This window comes from Acipenser ruthenus, chromosome 18 (genome assembly GCF_902713425.1).
Source record: "Acipenser ruthenus chromosome 18, fAciRut3.2 maternal haplotype, whole genome shotgun sequence".
Lineage (NCBI taxonomy): Eukaryota > Metazoa > Chordata > Actinopteri > Acipenseriformes > Acipenseridae > Acipenser > Acipenser ruthenus.
Genome location: NC_081206.1, coordinates 18,017,819 through 18,034,829, shown reverse-complemented (window position 1 = coordinate 18,034,829; position 17,011 = coordinate 18,017,819). Strand labels below are relative to the sequence as shown.

Below are 17,011 nucleotides of genomic sequence, written 5' to 3'. Positions count from 1 at the left end.
TCTACTTCAGTGCTAAACAAATACAAGTGATTGTAGCTAACAAAATAGTTCCATACATTTTAATTCATTATATAAGTCTCAAATGTGCACCTTTGAAAGCAACACATCTTTAACCAAACATCCATTTTCATTTTTAAAACACACGGTACTACTCTAGGTTAAAGAAATCTCTGTTTGCAAGCCATGCTTTTAGACTGCCTTGCACTTCCTGGGTCACCTTGAGGGTGAAACTGTCCCACGCATTCACTGGCTTCTTTCATTTCACTAACCAATCACCTGCTTCCCCTACTGACTGATAGACTAGTAACTAGTAACTAGCTAGTAACATGCTATGGACCCAGAAGACACTGCTTGGGTGACATAACCACGGAAGTAAAGCGGGCAAAGCAAACAAACTGAACTGTCTTTTACATAGTCCCAGATGTTTTAAAATGAACATTTTTACTATAACTTGTGTTTCTTTAAAAACTGCACATTTGAAACGTATGTAGCTAATGAAAATGCAAAATAGGTAAGTTTCACAGAATTATTTTGATAGCTAAAATTCCTTTAAGCAAATACCACAATAGAATTTGAACAGTCTATTGGAAGTATGGTAATATAAGTACTGTGTTTACTTGGTCGGCGCACTGTATTGCGTTTTGGTTTATGTGTGGTTTAGTCAAGGCACATGGGCTACTCTAGTCTGTTTGCAGATCCCTACTAGTTCTAATGTGCACTCTCTAACATTTCTGACGGTCCTCATATAGTAAGAGAACTGCCTTATATTTATTTGAGCCTCTGAATAAAGGCATTGTCTTTGTTAATATGTGTTAACAATGACAATGCACATGTGTTAGAATGGGTTAAGCAAGAAGCTTTGCTCATGTGTACTTTGTCCTAGATTGAACCTAGTCTAGTGTTCAGGGAGTTTTTGGGCTTGTCAGCTGTGCATACTAATGAAGGTTACAGGTCACTCAGCTATCAATGTTAATTACAAAGCTGCATCAGTCTGGCGGTTTTACACTATGGTACATAGCTCTCCCTGTTTTTTTCTTTTTTTCCCATTTATATTTGTATTTAATTCATAAATATAATGAGCGTAGTACATACAGAATAGAATACATATCAGAAATAAACACAAGTAGATGATTTCCTTAGCTGTGAGCATATAGAGTTTTTGACTATTGCAGAGCAATTATAATATTCTAGATTGAACGTCTGTTGGCGTTAAGATAAATTAAATGTGCCAATGTTTAAAAGATAAGGGGGACTAAAATTAAACAATAATAATACACACATCAATCAATAAAATATGGCAAAGATTATTAATGTTGACGTTTCCTTACCCTTTTGAAGTATTATTTATCCTGCCATTTTTAGTTTAGTAGCAGCTTTGACCCCCCACCCGCAAACTCATTATAAATAGACCTAATCATTAACATGGATAACGTTCAGTTCATGAAGTATTATCTTCCAAGAGAGAGCAGCGCCTCATCATGGAAGGTGTTATTCAGTGTACCATTTTTTCTTTTTCTGCAAAGTCAAAGTTATGGTTAATTATTTTTCAGGAAGTGCTTAGCTTCTTCCACTGTTTAAGTGCTGAATCTGTTCCTGGAAAGTAACTGTCAATGTTGCCGGGTACAGCAGTCTGTAGCATATTCCCTTGCGTATCAGAAATCGACATATTGGAGTGTTCAGTCTCCTCTTCTGTTGAAGTTCTGCTGAGAAATCAGGGTAGATACCGATGTCCAGGTATTGATCAGTAAGCGGAAGGCACTCGTCGATATTCCCTTTTGTGTGTGAAGTGGATCCTGGAGTCTCCTTCATAATATTTTGTGCAGCAGTTCTTCTTGGTGGGTTCACAGAAGCATTTACAAAGTCCCAAACTGTACCATCACGAGAAACCTCTTGAGCAGGGGCTGGCACTGGTGCAGGTACAGACGCAGAAACGGCAGCTGGCACTGGTGCAGGTACAGAAGCAGAAACGGATCCACTCTTCATCCGAGTCACTTACATCGCTTTCCATACCTTGTTCATCTCCGGAATCACCTTCAGATACATTCCATAACAACTGCAAGCACTGCTCAGCAGTCACGTGTCTTTGTTGACTCATTTTTCTCTTTTTATTATTCGCAGGAAAGTAACATATTTGAAAGACTATCCTCTTGTGTAAACTCTCATGTATTCTCTCGTGAAACTGTGGAAGACAATGAATTCTTCAGGGTAGCCTCTGACCTTTATAGTAACCTGGGCAACGAATAAGTCACAGACAAAGTAGATATAATGTAATATATCTCCTTTATTTCTGCGGTCCCGCGTTTCATGCTTTGTGAGAATATTTAATACATACACACAGAAAGGTACACGAACACACAGCCCCATGTGTGTTACACGAGTGGAGAGAATTACATTTTAAAACCAAAAACCACCAAAATGACTGCCAAAGGGCTTCTAGTGTTAACCACAAAATGTGTGCCTTCATCTACTCATTGTGTGCATCCGTTTGTGTCTGTCCCACAGGAAAAACTGGAATCCAGCCCAAAGCGGGATATTGAAGGCATGGGGATGGCTGAAATTAAATACGGAGATTCAATTTGCTTTCTGATGCATGTGGACAGCGGACTGTGGGTGTCCTACCAAGCTCCAGATGCCAAATCAGCACGTCTGGGACCCCTGAAAAGAAGGGTGAGTACGAAATGAGCGTGTACATTACACTGTGCGTGAGCTATACATTTCACAGGACAGAAGAGCATGCAAGGCTGCACCAGCTAATTAATCTCCAGTGCTCCTGCCCTAAGACTTGGAGTGTGGTGCCCAGCACTGATACGGACAGTGTGTTAATGAGAGAAACTGTGGAGGAGCTCATCACTGTTTAATGCACACTACTCTTATCTCAATGCCTTTGCCAAACAGAAGATCATATCGTCTATAAATGACTGCATAAAATTCCTCAAAATGACTTAGCATTTCTTGTGACTTTGAAAACTCTGTAACCTGCAGGGGATGAAGTCCCTGGCGACAGGGATATACTGTAGTGGATGGAGTCATAGGTTATTTAGAGTATTAGATAATGGGGGTATATGACTTGTTAGTAACATTATTTAGCATATGTTGGTGTGTTGCATAAAAGTTCCGTCTGCTTGTATGTTGATGTGTGCTGCCATCCTAAAGATACTCTCTGCACATAAATGAGGTTTTCATTGGCCTGTATATGTAGCGTGTACAAGAGAAAGCCCCTGAAGGTCTGCCCGTTATTCTCTGTCACTCGCGTCTTTGTGTTCAGAATATCATCTCATACTGCTTTAAAACTGTACAATCCCAAACAAACTGTGCCACCTCCATCACTCTGCTAGTCCCCTTGGTGTCTGGTGTCCCTTCAATGAAACTGGACTCCTGTGGTGCTAAGACTTTCTCCCGGATCATTGCTCAAATGCTTTGGAATGCTCTCTTCACGTCAGAGAAATGGGATCAAGGCCAAGTTTTAAAATTCCAATGAAGAGCCTGTGCAATGGAGGTCTTTAGAACTGCAGTGAAGTTCCTGTGATTGCTTTTAAAAACCGCTGACACTGCTGCTCTGGAAAAGCCCCTCTCTGTAGAGCCCACCATGTGACATAGCGGGGGCCACAGCAGCTATAGTACATGATATTGAATTAACTGCTCAATATAGCTGCAATGTCAGGAGGTGTCGAGTGGCGCAGAGAAAATGCTGCGTTCTGTCCATTTTAATGTTATTAGAAAGTATCAGCACATGTAGTTTCATAACCACCCTATGGCCAAAAGGTTTGCATCACCCTATAGAATTAACTAATTTTGCTTCATAAAGTCGAGTGAAACCTGCTGAATAATGTTACGTTAACATATTGAATTACATATCGCTTTGTAGTTTTCCATATACTTAAACTGACAACAATTAAAAAATGTGACATTTCGGAAATGTCACATTTGTCTAACATGAAATTCTGTACTACTATTTTGGCTTCCGGTAGACTCTTGCAATATCGTTTTGTAGTTTCTTTGATTACATGATGTTAAATAAAAGATCCAAGAATATGAAAAGCACTATCATATCATTTCAATCTGAAGATCTTCCTTTAGTCTCTTAGGACCACTTCCATATTAAGGTCCTTTTTTAATATAGACACAATTAAAGTAATTGTAGCTGCAATATAGTTCCATAAACCTTCTCCACCATGCACATTTTATTAAAATATGCTATCTGATACTACACTAGGTCAAAGAAAACAAGCCATGCTTTTCGACTCTGTTAACTTCCAAGGGTCATTTCACCTGGAGGGTAAAGGTGTCCCCACAGAGCTGGCTTTTTTAATAACCAGCTTGTCCCCTATTGACTGACATGCTTTCAGCCAGTAACATGCATTGACCCAAATGACACTGCTGAAGTGAAATGACACAGGAAGTTCAAGTGCAAACAGAAGAATGAGGTGTAGAAATGTAGAGCTTTTGTAGAGTCATGTTTTGAAATGAAAACACAAGTTGCACATTTTAGACCTGTGTAGCTAATGTTTAAAATGGCTAAGATTTATGGGTTTGTTACAATTACTTTAAGTGGTTCTGTGACACCATAATTCACAAGAGCAGACCTCACCTCAACTCCCTACTCTCCTCACAACTGCCCTTTTACCTGAACTTAGTCCCTGGTATTTTACAGAACTGTTCTCTCCACCTGTGCAGTTATAGTTACTTTACACCTTGAAATGACTCACCTGGGTCCTTTCCCTGTTCTCTCTAGGCTATACTTCATCAAGAAGGACACATGGATGATGGTGTGGCGTTGCAGCGCTGCCAGCACGAAGAATTCCAAGCTGCGCGTATCATCCGCAACACGTCAAAGCTGTTCAGTCTCTTTATCAGGTAAAACTGACTGTGCTCAAGCCAATTACCTAATGAAACCTACTGTACAGGCTAGACGGTGTGCGGGAAGGAATAACAATAACACATACAGCTCCCCTGGGTATCGCGGCGTACTGGTCCAGCAATGAAAGTAACATACTGTAGTGTCAGGGTGAAAAGCCTGAGGGTTGTAACCTGATAAATAAGTCTTAAGTTAGGCAAGGTTAGCGTGATTCAGGGAAGATTGTTAGAAGTGTCATTCAGTATACAAGATCAGGACTACCTAATTAGATAGTCACTGGCATTAGATTGCTGATGGAGAATTGTGACAAGTCTATCGAGGCACAGAGCAAGTGTAATCAAACCATGATGATAGACTTGGTTTTGGCATTAATCTAGGTCATGGTGACCCATGGTTCTTGCCTCGGACTGACACTGGTAATGTGGCGTTTGTTATTGTAAGGTGAGTTTTTCACCTTGTTGTTCTCCCACCTGCTTCAGGGACCTGGACAGTCTGTGTGGAAAGAACCGAGCCTCCGTCATCCTGCCTATTGAGGAGGTTCTGCAGACCCTGAACGACCTTATCGACTACTTCCAGCCCCCAGAGGAGGAGGCAGCGTACGAGGAGAAGCAGAACAAGCTGCGCTCACTGAAGAACCGGCAGAACCTCTTCAAGGAGGAGGTGAGTGAGGCCGGGCAGGTAGAGCAGGCAGGGCTCCAGAGTCACGTCCTGCCAGTGTGGGACTAGGGCAGGGGCAGGCAAACGCAGGCCAGTTCATTGTTCCAACCATGTCCTTAATCCCAATTTAACACCTGACAAGCAGTTAAATCATCTAAAAAGTACATAGAGCTAGCAAAACAGTTCAATTAAAACTTACCTGATACAGCAACTAAAGGTAACAATACCTACAACAGAAAGTACTGCTCTTACTATGTAAGTGTCACTAACAATTAGTTACTACAGTGTACAGAAGAGTACTGTTCTGAAAAGTACCAGTAAGTATAGTATTACTAATACCAAAAGGGTCATTACAAACTGCCATCTTAAAAATTTAAAAATTTAAAAAACTACTTGGTACAGAATAATCCAAATTCTGTTCCTTGGGTCCTAAAGGCTCTAGCTTGTACTTAGCAGGCCACTGTTTTCTCTCAGTTTGAGTGAAGAAAGCCCCATGACACTTTTGAAAATGATTGCAGGTCAGTTAGGGCAGTGCCTTGACCTCACCAGAAAGCCAATTCAGTTTCTGTAAAAGGACTGAATCTGGCCAATCTGTTGTACCTTATTATTTCTCACAGGCAATACATCACCAGCTGACCCCTGAGTTCTAAGACTAAATTATTTGATTAACCATCAAGGGTCAGGCTGTTCTGGCCTGTCTTCACTATTGCTTAAAAATCCATCTTTCACATCAACCCTGTAATGAGCTGGATAATAAGACCCCACTGGTCTTTCAAGAGTTAATAGCGTGCTGTATACCTGTAAAGAGTTTGTAGAATTTTTTAAGACCCTGCCTAGTAGATATTTTGTTCATCACTTTTCACAGATAAGGCCAAAGCCCTAATTACAAGTGGTTTGCTCTAAACTATATACCCATCATTCTAACCCTGCCCCAAATAGTTTTATTCATTCTAGAATATACGGTAGAACATTTTATTTATTTTTTTTACAATCAAAGAAACATGTACAGCTAGTTTATCCACAGTTTTCAAAACCTAAACCTAAAGCAGAAAAGATTAGATTTAGCTTGTACACTGCAGTCAACCAACATTATTTTAAGGGTGGCCTTGCCATTTGTTTTGTTTTGTTTTGGTTTTTGGGTTTTGTACAGCTGTTGTAATGTTACTTCTAATCTTTTTAAGCCATGTATTATTTGTAAATGTGACCTGGTAAACACATTACAGTGCTTCACTTGCACACAAGCACATTTCTTATTGCATTACGGAGGTTGCTGTAAAATTGCAGAGAAATGCAATCCTGGGTGATTCATCAGTCATCCTGTTTTCAGCGTGTAGGTAAAATCAAATCCCATTACACTGTCATCCACTTCCATCTCGAAAGTGAAAGCAACAGATTGATTGTACAGGGTGGTTAGTGACTGAGGGAAGCCACTCAGACACTTTGCATTCTTATTTTGAATAAATAGCAAATCAAATCCTCGCTGATTTATTTTAAAGAGTGCGATCTGTGTTTTGGTCCCTGTAAAAATGCTGTTTTTAATGTTAGACGATGTAACCCCTTTCTTCTGCCTCTAATTAGTTAATACAATCTTTTTACAACCTGTGTCGGTAGTCCTAGAATCCTCTGTCCATTAGTAGGTGCCTCCATCTGCCCAATTTCATGGGAGTTAGATGGGAGTTCACATAGACATCAGCACAGAAGACTGCAATCTAGTTCACTGCAACCATAATTTACAAACGAGAGGATGGTATTTGGCCCTTCAATGCTAGTTCCTAGCTGCTGATTGATCTCAATACCTAAGCATCAACAACATGGCTTGGTAATGGCAGATTTTAATGAATGTCATCTCTCTCTCTCTCTCTCTCTCTCTCACGTTTCCTAGGGAATGCTCACCTTGGTCTCAAACTGCATCGACCGACTCAACATCTACAACAGCGCGGTGCACTTCGGGGAGTATGCAGGAGAGGAAGCTGGGGCCGCGTGGAAGGACATTCTCAACCTGCTTTATGAGTTACTGGGTAAGTGAAGAAGTGCCTCAGTGTGCTGAGGGGTTATTGGTTTGATCTTCGTCTGCTCTCACAGAGGACCCAGAGGACAGAGGAAGGTGAAGTAGTCCCCAGGGGAAGGCCACGAGTCCTGTGTAGGGGTGTTGTCAAAAATACTGTTTTATACAGTAATATGTGTCTAAATATATATATTTGCCATGTACACAAATGTTGTACTCATCTAATGATCTAAAAGATGGCAGTTCTATAAACCGGCACAGTTTTAAAATAAGTAATAAAGGTTATGAGAGTAATTGTCTCTAGTTTTTTGTAAAAATATGTATAAAACTCAGCAGTCGATTTGGAGGTCTTCTTTTTGGTAACTGACATTCCCAAAATGTTAGATATTTGTTTAAGTTCTGCTGAGTGAGTAAGAAAATGGATTGTACTAAAACTGAATTAGTCCATGTGACTTCTTTAATTGTTATTATGGTCTATATGGTTCACTGTTTGGTTGTCTGTGCATCTGCTCTCAGTGTTTTTGTGTTGCTGTTGGTGGTGTTTGCACAGTTGCATGCAATTGAGAATTCTGGCCCTGACATCAGAGTGTTGTGCTGTCGGGCCCTGAATGGCTGGAAACACGTGCAGCAGTGGTACAGTACATCTGTTCCGACTGCCACTCCTGTCGCCCCTTGGAGCAGTGTGAAATATGTCTCAGCAGCCCCAGACGGAGTATTTCATCATTACTAAAGGGGTTGCATAAGCATATGGTCTTAATTCAGTTAATGGTTGCATGTGAAAATATTCATGTTTGCCATCTGGTCAATGAGCAATTTAGTAAAAGGCTTACACCTTAATTTACAGATGTCAACTTTTTTAAAAACACACAGAACAAAATCTGAATACAGCTGCGATGAAGTAATAAGACCCTCTTTTCTACATGTTTTTGCTTATTGGAATGTTCTGTTGCAATTACATTACAAAGGCTTTCTGTTATATTCTCATCACACCTCATCTCTTCCCCAGCTACATTCTAATGTGGTTTAGGTGACCCTGGATTCCTATTACCTTTCAGGACTGTTTCTCCCATATACTTAGTCTTGGATTTACATAAATAGCAAATATAAATGGGGATGCTGTAGTCTGTTCTTCTTCCTTGCAATTGAAATTATGCATGAGAAACAGAAAGGAAACACAGTTGGCCAAGGGCACCAAAAACATTTTAAATGTATACAAAATAAACTGAATAAGTAAATAAATAAATAAATAAATAAATAAAGGCATGCTTTTGTGATTTAAAACCCACTCGCTGTTTTGGGCCACTTTAATGAAACAGGCCCAAGCCAGTGACCACATCCACCCTGACTGATTCATCTTTCTTTTAGCTGCCCTGATTCGTGGCAACAGAAACAACTGCACCCAGTTCTCGAAGAACCTGGACTGGCTGGTCAGCAAACTGGACCGGCTGGAGTCCTCGTCAGGTAACGTCAGCTGCTCTTGTATTCAATCATTGTATTGTATTTGTCGTTTGAAACAATGCTGTTTGCTGTCAATGGGCAGTATAGTGCAAGGTGTAGCCTTCCCCATTCCCTGGACCACAGCAGTATTGATTAGTAGGATAATAGACAAAAGAAATGTCCTTTTTCCATTTTAACTGTAACAAGTTTAACTATGGTTCAGTCAAATAATGACAGCACCCACCTTAAACCCATTTTAAAGCCATGTTGGCAGACAGCCAAACCTCTATGAAAGATGCACTCTAGTTGGTTAAAAAAAAAACATGCTATTAAAGCTTTGTAACTCTTATTGTGATCGCTTTGATTTGATTTGAACATTTGTAGACACCTTCATAATGGGGGTACTAAAGACACTCGATTGGAGAAAGTTCCCCCAAAACACAAAAATACCCACCCACTGGCTTTCAATACACTAGATCAGTAAACATATTCATTGGCGAGTGCACGTTGGCATGTGATGCCGTGTCAGGCAGACCTCCCTCTAATCTGTCTGGTTGTGTTGTAGGAATTATTGAAGTCCTGCACTGCATCCTCATTGAAAGCCCTGAAGCCCTGAACATCATCCAGAGAGGACACATCAAGTCTGTAATCTCCCTGCTGGAGAAACATGGACGCAATCACAAGGTGAGTAGGGCATACTCTCTCCGTTTCAATATAAATAACACAGTGCAGGGTAGCTGGCAGCGGCTTTGTCACCACTGGGACAGTCATTTTCCATTTCCCCATTCGGATGATAAGTGAATATAAATAATGCTTTGAACTGCACTAAAAGAAATATGACACATCTGTAATTGGTTTCTGTATAAGGTACATCAGCGTGCATGCAAGCTGTTTCTACAGTAATACATCCTTTTGTGAAGATAATGCTACATTATTACCAGGACAAAGTAGCACTATTCTGGAAGCTCTTATTGATGACAGAGACACATTTACAAGAGAACATTCTTTCATACTGTACGTATTCTGCAAAGAGGGGGACAGTATGTAATCTTCAGATGTTAAAATTAGGTCTTGTCAGCAACGATGTTAAAGTCCAGCAGAGGCTTCCCAAGCTGAGAATGTCCTTGCCTTCAAGCTTGCTAGCAGCCGCTTCCCAGGTTTAATGATTGAACAGAGTCCCCTGCCAACAAATTTAACTCTAAAGAAGAACACATTAAAGTTTATTCATGTTGCGTTTGGCAGGGCTGAGCTTTGTCTCTCTGGCTCAACCTGGGGACAGGAGGTCGCCCATTTTCAGTTTCCTCTGCATGTCTACGCAATGGCAGCATGCTATCGCTGTCAATATCCATGGTGTCACGTTTTCCAGTAAAGCCGAGTACTCCATATCAATTCCCACATGACCAGTATTCATTATATGGAATAATCTCTCCAGCTGTTTAAGGCAAGCTGCAGGTTTGTCAGCATTAGCACTGGCCATGGATACTAAGTACACTGCAGCAACAAGGCTCCCGGAGGTAACTTAACACTGAAGGGTTCAGCCTGCAAGAGGGAACTTTGTTCCACACACACACACACACACACAGAGGTGCCGTCACGGATAATAGTGGTGGGGCCACTAGACTAATGTTGGACGAATAGACCTGTGCATTAAGACCCTTAATTGACTTAATGAGCCTTTCTTTTTACACCAGCAAATGATGTGTTGCACACTTAAAATATCTGAACTCAAAGTTTGCGTTGAAAGAGTCATTCTTTTTATTGCTAACACTAAAACAGTAAGGAGAAACACAAGTAAATACTGCACTCTAGTTCCTGTGTCTTCCAATGAATGCTATTACAACGTGCGCATGTATTTTACTTCCACTTTCGTATGTGATCGTCTTTTTCAAGGAATACAAAAACACTAACAGTATTATTTTACCTCTCTATTGATAAGCAGTATATTTTTCCAATACTCTACAAACCTAGTAAACCAGATATATTTTTCTGAATGTAAAGCTTGTTTGCCAGATAACCATGATGTAATTAAGAAATAGAGATGGTTTAACAATGCTAATTACAGCTTTAAAGGAAGAAGTGGGGACAGAAATATGTTAAGACTTTTATATAGCTTACCAAACTTAGGTTATTTTGAAAAAAAAAGTGTAAAGTTTAATTTTATACAAAACTGCACACACTTATCTAAATAAACTAGGGGTGCAAAAATTATATATATATATATATATATATATATATATATATATATATATATATGTATATATATAAACCAAACAAAGCAAAAACACAACGCATTTCGACAGTGTGTCTTCATCAGGTGTAGCTATACAACAATTGCTAAAAAGATTTGCTGAAGAAGGGCTTTTGTCCAAAATGTTGTGAAATAAAATATATATATTTAATTCTTTTAAATCTTTTGTGTACATCAAAAATATATATATAATATTGATGTTAAAAGTCTGAATTCTTCACGACAGGTTTTGGATGTGCTGTGCTCCCTGTGCGTGTGCAATGGGGTGGCCGTGAGAACCAATCAGAACCTGATCTGTGACAACCTTCTGTCTCGGAGGGACTTGCTTCTGCAGAGCCGCATGGTGAACGATGTCACAAGGTACTGTAACCTCACCACAGCCGCTCGTAGAACCAGAGACAAACCCTGGGGGTGCAAGGCTAGTCAATGGAAAGCTTTAATTAATGCATGGAGACAAGTCAAGTGTGTGGGTAAATAACCATGGACAAACCACAGACAGAATCCCTGTTCACACACATAAGAATAAATATCCACAGATGACCCTGTTATCTGCAAACAGGGTGTAGCGTACACCGTGTGTTGAGTAACATCTTGTAACATGAATAGCCTTTATTAGTGCTAACAATCACAAGCCAGAACCAATGGCAATTACCTTTGAGCTACTGTAGATTTTAATTCTGTGAAAAACTTGTGTTTCCAAGTTCCTTCACAATTATACGACCGGTTCTCTATGTAAGTGTGACATCTGCACGTACAGTACTAGCGTTTCCACTGTCTCTTAAAAAATCAAATACAGATTGTGGTTTGATTTGGATTTACTGTGTCTCTTTTTTAGCATGAGGCCAAACATCTTCCTGGGAGTCAGCGAGGGTTCTGCTCAGTACAAGAAGTGGTATTACGAGCTGATAATCGACCAGGTTGATCCCTTTGTGACCAACGAGCCCTCGCACCTGCGCGTCGGCTGGGCCAACACGAAAGGGTATGCCCCCTACCCTGGAGGTGGAGAGGGCTGGGGGGGGAATGGGGTCGGGGACGACCTCTACTCCTACGGCTTCGACGGGCTTCAGCTGTGGTCAGGTGAGTAAGGAATGCTAAATTCCAGTTGACAGGTCTGGGGTCTCCATACAGTATGTCAGACATTTGTGTAGCCAACATTGTGTATTGAAAAGAAGCATATGGATCATTCAAAATGCAGTAATATGTGCTCTAAGAGCCCTATGAATTTCCAAACACCAAAAATGAAGAACAGTTTAATAGGGTTCCTGAACCCTCTGTCGCAGTGTAAGGATAATGAAGGGTTAAGCAAATATTATGAGTACTCTACACTCAGCACAGCTGCATGTTAAGCAGTTGTAAGATGATGTTTACTACTCAGGATACAGATGAACAAGGAACTGATAAAGTGGGATACATTTGACCTTGTGCAGAAGATGTTCTGTGGCTGAAACAACATTGCAGACTAGGGTGACCAGATAGCAAGAGTGAAAAATCAGGACACTTTCAGTTGTGGGGGGGTGGGGCAGTTGTAACGTAAGTGTGTATATAAAATAAAAAATAGAGCGTGCATATACCATGTATTGTATAGCTCTCTAATTTTCAGCACCAGCGGCCTCATACTTCTTGGATGACTTGGCCATGCGCATAACATCCTTTCTGTCTGACTCCTTGCAGCTCGTGTTGAAATTCATTTTTACTTGCGTTTTTGCACCTCGCCAGCTCAATACTAGACAATACACACCAAGTCAGGGCTTCGGCTTTCGTACAGCCACAATTAATGTTTTTCAAAATCGATGAATTAGGATACAATGTAGACGCAAGCTTCAATTCGGTCACAAGACCGATAGGAATGTTGGTGCACTACTGTGTGCTAAGCTGTGTAGCAAGATCTTGGGTATCCAACGTTTCATTGGGCTTGCTGAAGAAGTTTGAGGCAAGGGTATTCTGTTTTGCAGTTTGGCACATGTTGTTTCCCACCGGCGGGATGCGTCACATCCGACTTGCCGCTGTGACTGATACCGAATAGTTTTTTACACAATTTATAAAATGCCTTTGTAACACTTTTGCTTTTTAGTGACAGGTTCATCGACAACACCAACCATCATGACACTTTGCCAGTAAAACCACGCAGAAGCATACATATACACACGCCCACGCCCCAGACACACTGACACACGCACCAAAGACACATGACGCATCCCGCATCATATGACTGCAGGTTAACGCGATTGGATAGCCGCATAGATGCAAACAACTCCCTCAAACAACACGCCCTAAACTAGTAGAGTGTGCGGTTGCACTGCGAGACAGTGCAGCAGCCACATATACAGAATTTCCTAATGAGAAAATCTAAATTTCCCATTTTACGCCAGGTTTTTCAACGTTTACTCTAAAAATTGGGACAGTGCCTCGATCGGGACGCAGCACATAGCTCCTAATATCAGGACGATCCTGATTTTATCGGGACGTCTGGTCACCCTATGCAGACACGCCAAGAAATTGGTATTGTCAAGAAAACAGTACAAAGAAAGTTCAGCTTCACACAGACAGTTGGGCAACATATATGACAGGCACTTGAGTGCTAGTGAGAAAGCATGCCTGAATTCTCTCTTGACAACATGACCATCTCTGTGGCTGATGCTACTGTTATAACTAGGTGCTACGTGATTGTGTCTAATCATAATGTTTAAGCAATATGTGTATAACTTTTGAATATTGGAATCAATAAAGGAACGTTACTAATAACACATCAATTAGTATTGTGTGCACTCATTTACAGGCATTATATTGGCTCCCTTACAACAGATTGCCCAATGACCTGTAATAATTGAAAAGATGGATGGTGGATGACCACGGCCACAGATCATTCTCTGAACATGTGCTATACTACTGGACACCATGCTAACTTAGGGTGTCATTGATCTTCAGTGAATTGTTTTTTGTTGGAAATTCATTGAAACAAGCTCTTTTTATTTTATTTGCATGTTTCAACTGGGAGATAATATAGCTTTACAACACCTATCCTGACACCTTTTCATCAGCCAGAATTTGGTCCACTTGAGCTGTAACACAGCTTTCTCATTTGCAACTTTTAATGGGGTTAATGGTGTTAATTGTAAAATGTATTATTCTTGTTTTGGGCTTTTGAATTTTGGTACAGGTGAAATGGGCAATAGCGTTGCCTACAGTAAGACATGATGCCAACAGACAGGTGGGCACTAGGAGTAGTCTGACTCTGCCGGGCACAAATGTATTTATTGAGTTCTGTTATAATCTAGACGGGGAGCCCTGTGCTGTACTATCTGAGATGACTAGACCCTTCTCAAGTCTTTCCTGTCGTTTACTCCTGGGCCTGATTGTGGTGTTTGCTTTGTGATGTGGATGTTCCAATAACAAGTCCCTGTGTCCCGGTGGCTGCAGGTCGAGTGCCCCGAGGCGTGGCGTCGGTGAATCAGCACCTGCTGACCTCGGATGACGTGGTGAGCTGCTGCCTGGACCTGGGGGCCCCGAGCATCTCTTTCCGTATCAACGGGCAGCCAGTGCAGGGCATGTTCGAGAACTTCAACATCGACGGGCTTCTCTTCCCCGTTGTCAGCATCTCTGCAGGAGTCAAGTAAGTGACCAACACAGGGCACTTTCTAAACCATCCCTACATTCACAAAGGTAAAACTGCTTTGCGTTTCAGTTTCAGTTTAAGCCCTGTAATGTGTAAGTAATTATTCACAAAATGTGATTTGCCTTTTCAGTTCCAGAACTTTATTAACAGGCATTTACTCAACACAAGTTACCACGTTTTGAAAATAACCCACTACCCCCATTACAGATACTAATACCCATTTTTACATTTTCTTCTGCCCAATGCGATGTTCCATTGGTTAGATTTTCTTTTAAGATAATTGTAAGCAACATACAGTATTGTGTGTTTTTTATTTCTTATATCCCTTAGCTTTTTCTAGTAACAAACCCCATTTTCACCTGTAGAAACTCCCCTGCCCGTTCCTTTTGGTTTAAAGGTTCATTTGATTTAATCGAACATGTCATTGCTGTGGAAGGTTCTTCTTAAAAGCTTAACATGTCCCAAGGCTGTTCATGTTTCTTACTGCCCTAATTTCTGACAGCTTACACTGTTTACAAAAAAACCCCTGATGGAATAAACCATAGACTTTTTAAGTATCTCTTATATTTCCATATTTCAGACTACACAGTGCCAGGTTTGTTGTATATTTAAAAAAAAAAAAAAAAAACAACATTTGTTCTCATATTTGTCCTGTTTGTGGTAACTATATGCATGCAAGATAACAACCACAGGCCACCTATTGTAAATAATGATATTAAAATCCTTTCTAAATAGGTTTTTGAAGTGGAAAATTGCTTTTGGGCCATTAGATTGACCCATATGTAGCTCTTTTGAATTTCATTTGCTGTCCTGTTTTCAGAGATATGAATCCTGTCTGTTGTAATTCCCCTGTGACATTAACATTCCTATCCTAAATGAGATGCTTTTCTGGAATACCCAGTGGTGACTCCAGGATTCTGAAAGTGGGGAGGCAAAAGGGCTTGGGGGGCTGAGTGTTTGTTTTTTTTGTTTTTATTTTGTGTAAGTGGAAGGAAATGGGAGATGAATTAAGAAGCTCCAAGTATGGTTTATACATGATTTATTATTATTTCACTATTTTTTATTTTCTGTAAAGTCAACATTTTTTGACCAATGTTATATTGTTTTCAGTGCAAATAAATTATACATATTGCCTGTGAAATAGCAGAAGGTCCAGATAGTTCTCTCTGCCTTGTTGCTTTGAAATTAGAAACTTGAGATTGGCTCTCTATTTCCTGTGAGGAAGGGACTTGTAGATTTGAATCACTTATGTCTACATTAGCTTCTTCACTACTTACATCTTGGTCAGTTTGTGTAGTTGGAGAATTTGATGTTGTGACAACAGCACCTTGTTCAGAATCTGATTTTGGGGGGTTTGCTTTAAAAAAAAGTCATGAATCAGGTGGCTGATTGTATATGACTTGTATGCAGTCTCATACGTTATTCTGTCTTCCTAGCTCTGCTCACACTGCCTCTCTCTCCTGAGTTACACCTTACCTATTTCTCTCCTCTCTACTACTCTGTAATTTAAAAACATAAATAACCACACACACACACACGTGTAAGGAAAATGTGACTCACACAAACACGATCATAAAATAAATAGGTGAAAGATTTAAAAACTAAATATATGAAGTTATTTTGTCTTTTGATGTGTGTTCTAAAGTCTGCAAGTGAATACTGTATATTTCATGGAGCTACGTAATTACGTATTTTTCAAGAATGCTGTTTTAACAAGTACTATTTCTACAGTGCTTAAATGTATAGACACGGTTAAAGTAGTAAATGTGTTAAAATATTGTTAATCAACTTAAGTATTTACTTGTTAACCATACTGACATAGTTATTCCATATAAAACTTAATGCAATCTAAATACTATTAATACGGGCACCCTTAAGAGCTTGCAGTTGAATGCCGTATTCTACTTTCACTACCTTTTGTGAAATAACTGATCAAACCACACCGACCCAGCAATTTTGGTTTCCAAGGTTTTTTTTAAAAAAAAATTTTATAGCTGCTTTCATAAACCATAAAAACTCAACCTTTTTTTTTTTTTTTTACATGAAAATGTTACGTTAAACCATTACAACATGCTGCCCTCTCTTTCTTAAAAATGTAAGTCGTTACATTAGAAAATTAACTGTGCAAATTCATATATGTGTACATTTTTACGCTGCCTTGATAGAATAATCATTCTGAGTGAATTCCGTGAAGAA

At 40.0% G+C, this 17,011-nt stretch overlaps 1 protein-coding gene across 22 annotated transcripts in view; it reads left to right on the top strand.

Annotated features, from left to right (window-relative positions):
• The window catches only part of LOC117419285 (ryanodine receptor 3), a 141,773-nt gene that overhangs the window by 37,625 nt on the left and 87,137 nt on the right, over window positions 1-17,011 (top strand). For all 22 annotated transcript variants that reach the window (XM_058991369.1, XM_058991359.1, XM_058991364.1 and 19 more), the window contains 9 exons: window positions 2,503-2,667; window positions 4,733-4,854; window positions 5,335-5,515; window positions 7,395-7,530; window positions 8,883-8,978; window positions 9,520-9,638; window positions 11,429-11,562; window positions 12,038-12,279; window positions 14,620-14,812. In XM_058991369.1, the coding sequence (XP_058847352.1) occupies window positions 2,503-2,667; window positions 4,733-4,854; window positions 5,335-5,515; window positions 7,395-7,530; window positions 8,883-8,978; window positions 9,520-9,638; window positions 11,429-11,562; window positions 12,038-12,279; window positions 14,620-14,812 (1,388 nt within the window). The remainder of the gene's footprint in view (window positions 1-2,502; window positions 2,668-4,732; window positions 4,855-5,334; window positions 5,516-7,394; window positions 7,531-8,882; window positions 8,979-9,519; window positions 9,639-11,428; window positions 11,563-12,037; window positions 12,280-14,619; window positions 14,813-17,011) is intronic.